General features: G+C 46.3%; 1 protein-coding gene across 1 annotated transcript; it reads right to left on the reverse strand.

Annotated features, from left to right (window-relative positions):
• Positions 1-1,719: 1,719 nt before the first annotated feature.
• On the reverse strand, positions 1,720-3,120 carry LOC136532168 (putative cyclin-F2-1). Its single transcript, XM_066524771.1, has one exon. It carries the CDS (start codon positions 3,118-3,120, stop codon positions 1,720-1,722), a length of 1,401 nt encoding a protein of 466 aa, XP_066380868.1.
• Between the last annotated feature and the right edge of the window lie 10,391 nt (positions 3,121-13,511).

A 13,511-nucleotide genomic window follows, 5' to 3' on the forward strand; every position in this document is an offset into this window, starting at 1 on the left:
TGGTTGAGCAAGCAAAATCTCATCTGCATGGACTTTGAAATGCTCCGGTTAAGTAACCAAACACATAACCTCTCGCTCAGAATCCTTATTGGGTAAGGTGATACAGTAACCAACAAAAGATCCAAACATGCCCTAGTTGATCTAATACTTATAGAGTGTTAATATGAGCTGCCAAATATATATTCATGTTGTTTGAGTAGAGGAGTGTGCCATGAGTGTTACTGTTGATGTTGAAGATGTCCTCAAGGTAACACACTGACAAGAGCTTTGGACGCCCAAAGAGGTTGCATACAACCTACAAAGCAGCAAGAATGTAGCGCAATCGATCAAACCGATCTAGAGACCGGTAAGGCCGATGTAGAGCCCGTTCTTGGTCGAAAACGCTCCCGGACTTCTCCTAGGAAGACCCGTCGGGGAGGAGCACGTGGAGGACTCCTAAAACCAACAAGACCACCTAGGATGCCGCTAAATCTCGCCGGGAATCTCAACGAACAGCAGGAGGGGTAGAGGGAACAGTAAAATGGCAAAAGGAGTTGATAGATGTGTTTTTGATTGATTGGATAGATGGAAACTCAATTGGCTGTGATCCTCTCATATATAGAGGGGGGTGGTCTTATCCCAGTAGGAAACATCTCCAAGACGCGTTCTCCAAGTTTCCCATGTAAAAAATATACCAAAAACCAATTTTAGGAAGTCTCCAACTCGGTTTCTAGGACGAGTCGGCTTTTGCGGGCTGGTCAGCCCCCGCAGGCTGGCTGCAGGGTCAGTCAGTTTGGCCAACTTGGGCACTCGGCTAAGCCGACCGAGGGGGGGGGGGGGGGGGGAGCCGGCCTAGCCGACTGGCTCGGCTCGCCGTCTTCTCCGCGCGTTTCGTTCGTTATTTTGTCGCGCCGCTTGACCTCCAACATGTCAAAGACGTTTATAACTTATTCATGGTGCCCAAAAACTACCATGGGACATTTTTGAGTGTCAACAGTTACCCATTATTTGGTGCTATGAAATTTGAGTAGCCGTTATTACAAGGATTTAGGGTGACCTATTTTGGTGAAAGATAATTAACTGCACAATAACGAACCAAGAGTTGCCCTATAGACGTTAAAATAACTGAATGTAAAATATAATGTGTCGATCCTTTAGGTATGTTATTTGGTTTTCAGCTATATCCTATCAAATGAACCCAAGATGGCCAATCTTTATGACTTGGAGGGAAGGTTCTTCTTGGCTGCTGCTTGATTTTTTTTTATAGAATTAGTTACTCCTTATGGGTACTTACCTCGAGCGTGCATTATCATGATTATTCAGTCTCAGTATATATTCTGTTAATATGTATTGCTAGTAATGTGATTACATATGTATTTGTGATACTGATATATGAAGAAACAAAGGTGCGCCGGTGGCGTGTATATGTGTACGTAATACTGTAATTGTGTACACAGTACATGAGACAAATGTCTTTTGTCATAAACACACGCACACACTGTGCAGTTGTTGCTCTTTAAACCCTTTCACAAGATGAATACAAAAATACTCCATTCATTTCAAATTATAAGACGTTTTTGCTTTTCAAAATACATAACTTTTGCTATACACTTAGATATACCCTATGTGTAAATACATACTCAGTACTACCAAACAAACTGCTCAGATTCTGTGCAGTTACGTTAGCTAAAACCTCTTGCCGTGCACTGCTAGCTTCTCGGAGCACCAGTTCTGCTGTTCCTACTTTGGGTCCGCAATCGCATAGAACATTGGAAAGAGGTCGACGTCGTCGTAGGAGCCATCACCATGGTGAGGAATGAGAGAGTGTATTGCTTCGACGCAACGCTCCAATTTTATGGGTTCGTACCCCGTCAGCTCCTTGAGCTCCCTGTTCCAACTCTTCATCTGCCCGTACGTCGGCTTCAGCGTCAGCCTCGCCAGGAACATGGCCGCCGCAGCCACGGCAGACGGGTTGTGCTGGAGGCAGCTGTAGTGGAACAGCGACATGTCCACGAAGTCATGCGCACAGGAGCGGAGCTCCAGGCGCAGCTCCTCCTCGCCGTAGTGACGGGTGAAGTGCTCCACGAACGTGTACGCCGTGGGGCGGCCGAGCCGGTAGTCGAGCGCCGCGAGCAGCGTGCGCTCCATGTCGAGCACCTCCTCCTTGCTCGAGGTGAAGCGGCCGCCGCCGCAGCGGCTGCAGTAGCTGGCGATCTCCGCGGCGTCCAGTAGCTCTACGGTTCCCTGGTCCTCGTACTTGGCCGCGGCGTAGACGGCCACAGCGCCCAGGAGACGGAGCCGGTGCATGCCGACGTCCGCCATCTGTTGCACGGAGAGGAACCGGTCGGCGTAGGAGACGGCGCGGTGGAGCGTGCCGGGGGCGAGGCCGTAGCACTGGGTGAACCGTTTCATCCAGCCGACGAGGGTGGCGCGCGTGTCCTGGCTCATCCGCCCCCCCTGCGTGGTCTCCAGGTAGTCCGGGGACGGCTTGGCCTTGGCTTCGTCCTCTTGGGCCCGGAGGGTGGCCTCGATGTCTTCGTCAAAGCCGTCATAGGGACAGCAGAGCTTCGGAGGAGCCCCCATGGAGTTGTCGTCGTTAAGGGTGCCGGCGCCGTCGCAGACCGGAGCAGCGGAGGACACCGACACGGGCTCCTCGATGCCCAGCTGGACGACGTGGCCGTCGTCGTAGCACGGGTCCCACGGTGCTGGAACATCCATGGCAAGGGCAGCTCTACCGTCGGCGTCAAAGGGGTTGCCGTAGTCGTAGGCCGGCGTCGGATTGAAGCCGGCGGGTGGTACTGGTAGCGCGGGGAGTTCGCCGACGGCGGGGACGTAATCATTGTGAGGGACGTTCATTGTTGGAAACGGACCGAACTGGGCTGGCCGAGGAAAATAATCATCACAGAGATCGGACAAGCTGATCGGAGGACGAGCAATGTCGTGCCCGAAGCTGAAGGGATGTGTCCTCCTCCCCATGTCGCCACCGGAGATGGACCAGGAGCTGGCAGTCGAATATGGAGGCGCAGTATCAAGGTCGAAGCTGAAGAGGTTGGTGTGCATCGTGGCGCCACCGCTGGAGCAGGATTCGAAGCCAGGCGGTGGAATCTGACGAACGAGAGGCCGTTTGATGAAGGCGTCCATGGCGTCGGAGCACGACTGCACGGGGTAGTGGCCGGCGGCGACGAAAGAGATGCGGGGCAATGGGTGGGGTATTGAGTTGGCAGCTACGTATTTATGCACTGACCGGAGCGAGTCCGAGTTGGCCTGTGGCAAGCATCCGACTTTTGGAGTCTACGCGTCGGATTCGTGCCGCCGCCTGCCCAACCGGTTTCTTTTTTCTCGTTCCTTTTTTTTTCGACGCACCTGGCGCTCGGACGCCGGACGCACCTAGTCCACGTAACATTTGGATCCCGACGATTCAGATACAATACGGACAGAGCGTGGCCCGTTCTCCCGCTCGCGCACGGCTCGTCCCCCATCGCGCCACCATCCCGTCCTCCCACCGCGTCCCACGGGACCACCTATCCGATGCGAATAGAACGAGCGCGCCCCCGCATGCGGCCCGTCCACCGCTGCGCCGCCGTGCCTCGTCGTGTCGCCATCCCCGGCACGCCCGTTGCCCTCCACGCCCCATTCCCACCGTGCTCCATCACCTAGCAAACAAGGAGCAATGCGAGGTGCAAACATCAGAAGTATTACTTGTTTGCAACATCAGAACAAAGTCTATTGCAACATCAGAACAAGACGACTGCAACAACAGAACAAAGCTATTACAATGCGAGATGCAAGATCAGAAAAAAGAGACTAATGCAACAAAGATTTTTCTCTCTCGAATATGCACGAGTGTGCGTATCATTGTATTAGAAGAAAGCAAGTTTAAATTACAAGAGGAAGCGACCCAAGGCCGCGCTGAACATAGGGACTACATTGTTACATAACAACACACGACACCGGGTGAGAATCTGCCATGGCTAACGCCCAACGAGGCTTCCAAGGCCTTTCGCTCTGGCCTGAATCCATCGATCCCCTTCTTCCTCGATGAGCTGCATAATCTTAGTCGCCGAAGCCGAAGACCCGCGAAAGCATCTTGCGTTGCGCTCTTTCCACACATGCCAAGACATGAGGGCGAAAAGGGAGTCCATGCCGGACCGCTGCAGTTCGATGCATCCTGCTCGAGCTTGTTGTAACCATATGGTCATGTTGTGCATAACCAAAAACTAAATTGCTAAATGTAAGTGAAACTTGTTTTGAAGAGATATCCACCTACTCAGTAAAAAAGAAATAAAAGATAACAGTACCTTACCACTATGTTCGCATGTTTATCTGTAGTGCTGTTGAGGTAGGTGACTGCTTGTTATGTGCGAGTTTTGTGCTTGGTATTAGTTGCTTAAGCTAATTTGATTGAGTTTCTCAAATGCTTGCTTAAGACCAGACCACACTGAAGGAAGAAGACTAGATCAAGACATCGTTCATTATGCCCTTCGGCGCCTACTGCTACATGACCATGTCCTTCGAGCTCAAGAACGTGGGTGTGACTTATTAAAGAGCTATCCAGCGTTGCCTCAAGGACCAGATCAGGAAGAACGTTGAGGCATACGTCGATGATGTGGTGGTTAAGTCTAAAACTACCGACACCCTCATCGCTGACCTCACCGAAGTTTTCAAAGCCCTAAAAGTGTACCGATGAAAGCTGAATCCCACTAAGTGCATTTTCGGTGTTCCATCCGGTATCCTGCTAGGCAACATCGTCAGTCACCGCAGCATCAAAGCCAACCCAGAGAAGATAACGACGGTGACCAACATGAAGCCACCAACCTGCATCAAGGATGTCCAGAAGCTAACGGGGTGCATGGCAGCTTTAAGTCATTTCATATCTCATCTAGGCGAAAAGGGACTCCCCTTCTTCAAGCTACTCAAGGCTCAAGAGAATTTTGTCTGGTCAGAGGACACTGACAAGGCACTCACCGAGCTCAAGCGGTTCCTCACCACACCTTCGATCATGACCGCCCCCCAAAAGGATGAAACCCCGCTAATCTACATCGCAGCGACCAACCGGGTAGTCAACACCACCATCGTTGTTGAACGAGAAGAGGCCAGACACGCATACAAAGTCCAGCGCCTAGTCTACTTCATCAGTGAGGTCCTAAACGAGTCTAAGACTCGCTACCCCCAAGTCCAGAAGCTGCTATACGCCATTCGGATCACATCCCAGAAGCTCCATCACTACTTTGACGCCTACCACATAGCGGTAGTGATGAGGACATCACTCCTTCGGATATACCCACTGATCCTCCAACCGTTATGCAAGGTCCAATGCCTCGAGCTCGAATATGTCAACTCAATTTAGAGGTGAGCTCATTCTTAAGCGATCATTTTCATACTTTTGAGAATAGACTACTATCTAATGATGTTATCTTGCTTAGGAACATAGGAGAGGGTCATGAGGAACTTGGAGAAAGGTATAGAGGTGGAGAAGACCAGCAAGGACGACCAACACAAGCTGGAGGCCCAGCCCAACTGAAGTTAGAGCCCATCTTGGGTTCTAGGACCAGTCTGTCATAAAACTGGTCACACGGGCGCATCCAGGCTCTGTTTCGACGATCAACATATGGATGAAAAACTAATTAGATAAGAAAGCCAATGCAAGTGGTTTTACGTCAAAAGCCCTTCGGAATCAACGAAAATCATCGAAACAAGTCAGCGTCCAGAATCTGTCAGGGTGCTGTGACATCGTGTTTTGATCCGTTGGACCGTGTATCATGTTTGGGCCCATTAGGGGGCGCGTACAGGTGTCTTTGCACGACCCTAGAGTCTTCATAAATAGCCGCCACCCCTCCATTAGGGTTTGAGTTTTGCTTAGATTAATATGTCAAGAACAGTTTCGTCGTTCATCGGTTTGTGAGACCCCAACATCATGAGATTAATCATTCATCTGCAATTTGATTATTTTCTTTCTTGTTCTTGCTTGTGTTCTTCGTTGCGCAGGTAGGGGTTAGCCTTCTTGGTGAGGTCAACCGAATTTGTGTCTCAGTTGATAATCAGAGGAGTTGTGGTGCTAAGATTGCAGGGTGCGATCTTTTGATCTGAAGCCGGATCGGTGTGTCATTCTCTGCCTCAACGATATTTACCTCTACCTGACAGAAGATCGGGATCCCCATCCCCATTAAGTGGTATCAGAGCTAAGGTATACCGTCAGGTTCACATTTATCCCCTAGTTTTGAGTGTTTCGCATTCGTCCTATAGTCCAGGGCCATACTCGTTTTTTTCCTGTCCTAGAACCTTCTGCGCCATAGCCTTTGCATATTTTAGTTTTAGAGTCCATCGTATTGAGTTTGTGTCCTGGTCGAGGTCTTGTTGCTAGTTAGGTCATGTTAGAGTCCAGTTCGTGTGTTTTTCCCCATCATTTCCATCAAATCCTTGCTGCCGTGACCAATTTTGCGCGCATGGTTCTCGTTTTGTCCTCTAATTCGGAGTCAGTTCTCAAAACTGGTTTAGTTTTCGCATATGAACTCGGATTTCGACGTTCCATATATCAAAATCGATCAGAAAACAAATTTCGGATCCTCTTTTCGTGGTCACAAGCTTTTTGTCAATTTTGAGCACGTCTTCTAAATTTTCCACAGGCCACACCTTTCACTTGTTTAAGCTCATATTTTCTGTGGTTACTTCTTTTATGCTCCTAAGTGAAAAAAATATCAAAAAATTTAAAAGAAAAAGTTAAAGTTTCTAAAAAAAAACAACGACAACCCAAAAATAGAGAAAAAAGAGAGGGGCAAAAGTAAAACAATATCTAGAGGAGCACATAGAGAAGACCAAAGTGAGCTGTGTTAGCGTATGCTGTCTGGTTCTTTATTCGTGTTGATCTTGCTATCCACCATACTTGTTTGTCTCACACCTGGCACCTTGCTGTCCACTATACTTATTTATCACACACTTGTCACTTGGAACATTTTAGACCAGCAACGAGAACAAGTACTTGAGACTCTAATTCAGCATTACTTTCTGTTACTGACTTGCGTGCTAAATATACATATTATTCTTTGTGTGCCTTTCAAGCTCCACAAACTCTTTAGATCAATACAGAAAAAGGCCCTTGCAATCTCGGTATCACTGCCTCACAGGTATCACGAACCAGCCGCCGGTTGTACCGCCCACTGCTTGTGTTGGTAAGAACTTTGTAAGAGCTTAGTAAGATGCTTCCACTTGCTGTGAAAAGTGACACCACTGCAACCACGTAGTCATTTGATAGGGATAACTTTCACCATTTGTTCCTATTTTTGTGTTTATAATGACAGGAGATGATCAGACTGGAGATAACAATCCCAAGGATTTCAACGAGTGTGTCAGCCAAGAGCAACTACAAGCTACTGTAGAGAATGCCCAAAAAAGAATGAATGAGGCCATCAGGAAGGCCATCACTGACGTACTCATTGAACTCAACATTGGCAATAACATGGAGAGATTGGACAAACAGATTTCCACGCTAACTGACAAGGTTACTGAGTTGGAAACCTTTGTGGCGATCAACAACGACATATCCGACAGCAACACCGATGGTCTCTTGTCAAAAGACACGGTGTATGATGCGAATGGGAAAATAGATCGAGCAGCCTTCTGACAAGCCAGATTTAGGTAAAAATTCACCAGCGAGCAAGCGACCGGTAGCCTCTAGAGTTACCGCTACACCTAAGGCACCTCCCGCATGACCTTCAGATTCAGGTAAAATTTTTTTGCAGGTGCCTGCCAAGAGTGCCTCATCCGTTACATCGACGGGATGCACGTCGGGCAATCAGTGCCACCGCTGCCATGGAATTGACCATGTGTAGAAGGACTACCCAAGTCCGTGGGCATATATTGCTACATAAGATGGTTACATTAGTACCTCTTACATTGAAGATGAAGAAGATGAAGATACAGATGAGGAGGGTGACGAAGTCCTTGGTGATGAGGCCATGACGGCCTATAGGAGCATCATTGTACAACGGGTGCTCAGCTCATAAGTACAACAACCTGAGAAGCTACAACGCCATAACTTGTTCCAGATTTTCTTCGTCATCAGCAACCGTCGAGCACGTGTCATTATTGATGGAGGTAGCTGCAATAATTTGGTGAGTTCTAATTTGGTCAAGAAGCTTGGCTTGACCACATGCTCACACCCACGTTCATACTATATTCAGTGGCTAAATGATTCTGGAAAAGCAAAGATAATACAAACTTGCAGAGTTTCATTTTCCATTGGTTCTTATGCTGATTCTGTTGATTTTGATGTGGTACCTATGCAAGCTTATTCACTCTTACTGGGTCATCCTTGGGAACATGACAATGATGCTACACACCATGGTAGAAGTAATAAATACACTTTTGTGCATAGAGGAAAGAAAATTACTTTAGTACCTTTGACCCCTGCTCAAATTGTACAAGCTGATAGAGAACATGCTGCTAGTTTGAATGATATTCAATCTAAAAATTAGCAAGTTGCTAATTCTATTTTTCCACCTAAAAAGGATAAGTCTACATCTATTTCTAAGGCCGAGGGGATTAAATTGAAGGGTGGTGTTATGCTTGCAACAAAATGTGACTTTGCTAAAATTTCTAATGATGATATTTGCTATGGTTTGGTATGCAAACAAGCTATGTTTTGCTTGATGATATTGTTAGTTCGGTGCCTCATGCTGTCACTAACCTTTTGTAGGAGTATGAGGAATTTTTTTCTAGCTAAGATACCCCCGGGGTTGCCACCTATGAGAGGGATAGAGCATCAAATCGATTTGATTCCGGGAGCAACCTTGCCCAACCATGCTGCCTATTGAACCAATCCTGAGGAGACTAAGGAAATTCAGCAGCAAATCCAAGACCTTTTGGACCCTGGGTATGTACGTGAAAGCCTTAGTCCTTATGTTGTTCTTGTACTTTTGGTTCCTAAGAAAGATGGAACTTGGCGTATGTGTGTTGATTATAGAGCCATCAATAATATTACTATTCGGTATCATCATCCTATTCCTAGGCTAGACGACATGCTTGATGAGTTGTGTGGCTCCATAATTTTCACCAAGATTGACTTGCGAAGTGGCTACCACCAAATTAGAATGAAACTTGGAGATGAATGGAAAACCATGTTCAAAACCAAATTCGGGTTGTATGAGTGGTTAGTAATACCTTTTGGTTTGACAAATGCACCTAGCACTTTTATGCGCTTAATGAATGAGGTTTTAAGAGCTTTTATTGGTCATTTTGTGATAGTTTACTTTGATGATATATTGATTTACAGCAAGTCTTTTGTTGAACATATGGATCACTAACGTGCTGTTTTTAATGCTTTACGTGATGCACGATTATATGGTAACCTTGAGAAGTGCATCTTTTGCACGAATCGAGTTTCTTTTCTTGGCTATGTTGTAACTCCACAGGGAACTGAGGTGGATGAGATGAACATTGAAGCCATAAAGAGCTGGCCGGTTCCCCAAACCATCACACAGGTGAGGAGTTTTCTTGGTCTTGCAGGATTCTACCGCTGCTTATTCAAAGATTTTAGCACCATTGCTGCCCCATTGCATGAGTTGACGAAGAAAGGGGTGGTGTTTCATTAGGGAAAGGCACACGAGGAGTCCTTTGACACTTTGAAGGACAAGCTCACACACGCACCATTGCTGCAACTTCCAAACTTTGGTAAGACTTTTGAGCTAGAATGCGATGCTAGTGGAGTTGGCATTGGGGGTGTTTTGATGCAAGATGGTAAACCCATTGCTTACTTTAGTGAAAAATTGCATGGTCCTGTTCTAAATTATTCCATGTATGATAAGGAATTGTATGCACTTGTCCGTTCTTTAAAGACGTGGCGTCATTATTTGTGGCCTAAATAATTTATTATTCATTTTGATCATGAGTCGCTTAAGTATCTTCGCTCTCAACATAATCTAAATCATAGGCATGCTAAATGGGTTGAATTTATTGAATCTTTTCCTTATATTATCAAACACAAGAAAGGGAAGGATAATGTGATTGCTGATGCTTTGTCTACGATATACCTTGCTGTCCCAACTTGATTGTCAGATTTTTGGGCTTGAATCAATAAAAGAACAATATATGCTTGATCCTGATTTTAAGGATGTGTTGCTGAATTGTAGAGAGGGACGTACATGGAATAAGTATATGATCAATGATGGGTTTTTGTTTAGAGCTAACCGCCTATGCATTCTAGTTGGCTCTGTTTGTCTTTTGTTGTTGCAGGAGGCACATGGAGGCAGATTGATGGGACATTTTGATGCCAAGAAGACGGAGAAAGTGCTGTCCACACATTTCTTTTGGCCAAGGACGAGGTGAGATGTAGAACGGTACGTGGCTCGGTGCGCTACATGTCAAAAAGCTAAGTCGCGGTTGAACCCACATGGTTTATATATGCCTCTTCTTGTTCCTTCTACTCCTTGGGCTGATATATCTATGAATTTTATGTTGGGTTTGCCAAGGACTAAGAGGGGGAGGGATAGTATTTTTATGGTGGTTGATCATTTTTCTAAGATGGCACATTTTATTCCTTGTCATAAGAGTGATGATGCTGTTCATGTTGCTGACCTTTTCTTTCAAGAAATTGTTCACTTGCATGGTATGCCTTCTACTATTGTTTTAGATTGCGATGCAAAATTCTTGAGTCATTTTTGGCGCACTTTGTGGAATAAATTGGGGACCAAGCTGTTATTTTTTACAACATGTCATCCCCAAACTGATGGGCAAACTGAGGTAGTGAATCGAACATTGTCCACCATGTTGAGAGCAATTTTGAAGCACAATTTGAAGATGTGGGAAGAGTGTTTGCCGCATGTGGAGTTTGCATATAATAGGGCGGAACATTCCACCACAAAGGTAAGTCCCTTTCAGGTAGTGTATGGTTTTAACCCCCGTGCTCCTATTGATCTTTTGCCTTTACCTACTACTGAGAGAACACATAGTGATGCTAGAGAGCGTGCTGATTTCATTCATAAGTTGCACGAAACAACTAAAGCAAATATTGAAAGAATGAATAAAAAGTATAGAATTGCTGGTAGTAAAGGTAGAAAAGAAATTAAACTTGAACCGGGTGATTTGGTTTGGTTATATTTGAGAAAAGATAGATTTCCTGAGCTGTGTAAGTCTAAATTAATGCCAAGAGCAATTGGTCCTTATAAGATAATTGAGAAAATAAATGATAATGCCTACAAACTTGAGTTGCCACCCGAGTTCGGGATTAGTCCCACCTTTAATATTACAGATTTGAAACTTTATTTAGGAGAAGAAGATGAGCTTGAGTCGAGGATGACTTAGTTTCAAGAGGGGGAGGATGATGAGGACATCACTCCTTTAGATGTACCCACTGATCCTCTAACCATTATGCAAGGTCCAATGACCCGAGCTCGAATGCGTTAACTCAATTTAGAGGTGAGCTCGTTCTTAAACGATCCTTTTCATACTTTTGAGAATAGACTACTACCAAATGATGTTATCTTGCTTAGGAACATAGGAGAGGGTCATGAGGAACTTAGAGAAAGGTATAGAGGTGGAGAAGACCAGCAAGGACGACCAACACAAGCTGGAGGCCCAGTCCAATTGAAGTTGGAGCCCATCTCGGGTTCTAGGACCAGTCTGTCATAAAACTGGTCACATGGGCATGTCCAGGCTCCATTTCGATGATCCACATATGGATGGAAAGCTAATTAGATAAGAAAGCCAATGCAAGTTGTCTCACGTCAAAAGCCCTTCAGAATCAATAGAAATCATCGAAACAAGTTAGCGTCCAGAATCTGTCAGGGTGCTGCGACATCGTCTTTTGGTCCGTTGGACAATGTATCGTGTTTGGGCCCATTAGGGGGCGCATCTAGGTGTCTTTGCATGACCCTAGAGTCTTCATAAACAGCCGCCACCCCTCCATTAGGGTTTGGGTTTTGCTTAGATTAATCTGTTAAGAACAGTTTCATCGTTCATCGGTTTGTGAGACCCCAACATCGTGAGATTAATCATTCATCTGCAATTTGGTTGTTTTCTTTCTTATTCTTGCTTGTGTTCTTCGTTGCGTAGGCAGGGGTTAGCCTTCTTGGTGAGGTCAATTGGATTCGTGTCTCAGTTGATAACCAGAGGAGTTGTGGTGCTAAGATTACAGGGTTCGATTTTTCGATCTAAAGCTGGATCGGTGTGTCATTCTCCACCACAACGATAGTTACCTCTACCTGACAAAAGATAGGGATCCCCATCCCCATTAGGTAGTCACTAAGTACCCACTCGGTGACATCCTCCACAACAAGGAAGCCAACGGCCACATCATTAAATGGGTGGTCGAGCTTGACACCTATACCATCGAGTTCAGGCTTCGCCACACGATCAAGTCATAGGCGCTCGCTGACCTCATCGCCGAGTGGACGGATATGCAGACTTCTATCCTGGTTGACCACCCCAAGCACTGGACCATATACTTTGATGGGTCTCTCAACCTTGATGGTGCTAGGGCAGGCGTATATTTCATCTCACCATCAGGGGATAAGCTTTACTATGTTCTCCGTCTATACTTCCGAGCATCCAATAATATCGCTGAATATGAGGCAACACTTCATGGTCTTTGTATAGCTATTGAGCTCAGGGTTCAACACCTCCAGGTGTACGGTGACTCTACACTCATGATCAATCAGCTCAACAAGGATTGGAATTGCACCAACGAGAAGATGGACGCTTACTGCACTGCGATAAGAAAGTTAGAAGACAAGTTCTATGGTATTGAGTACCATCATGTGGTCTGGGCTAACAACCAAGCAACTGATGAGCTGTCAAAGTTAGGGTCAACATGGGCCAAAGTTCCCACTAGAGTGTTCATCTAGGACCTCATGACGCCATCCATCAAGCATGGGCAAGAAGGCATTGAAGAAAAGCCACCTACTGAGCCGTTAGTCGCAGCGGTCCCTAGCCCGAGCAGTGATTGGAGGGAACCTTTCATCAAATACCTCACCACTGTAGATGTCCTAGCTGAAAACACATAGAGAGAACACCTCACCCGCCGCAACAAGCATTATGTCCTAGTTGAAGGAAAGTTATATCACAAGAACGCCAAGGGAGAGCTACACTAGAAGTGCATCTCCATTGAAGAGGGCGAGAAGATACTCAAGGAGATCCACACCGGCACTTGTGGCAATCACGCAGCCTCAAGAACACTAGTCGACAAAGCCTTCCAAGCTAGTTTCTATCGGCCTTCAGCGGTTGCCGATGCTGAGGCATTCGTTCGCCGGTGTGAGAATTGATAGTTTTTTGCTAAGCAAATCTACGTCCAGGCCTTGGCCTTGCAAACGATTCATGCGTCTTGGCCCTTTGCATGCTGGGGACTAGATATGATCAGGCCCTTCAAGCCCATGCCGAGAGGTTTCTGCTGGGTCTATGTCTGCATCGAGAAATTCTCCAAGTGGATCGAATACAAACCCCTGGTCCAACCTACAACGAAGAAGTCAGCCGAGCTACTTGACGACATCATTCACCGGTTTAGCCTACCGAATAGCATCATCACTGACTTGGGGTCCACATTC

The sequence above is a fragment of the Miscanthus floridulus genome, unplaced genomic scaffold (genome assembly GCF_019320115.1).
Source record: "Miscanthus floridulus cultivar M001 unplaced genomic scaffold, ASM1932011v1 fs_542_4_5, whole genome shotgun sequence".
NCBI lineage: Eukaryota > Viridiplantae > Streptophyta > Magnoliopsida > Poales > Poaceae > Miscanthus > Miscanthus floridulus.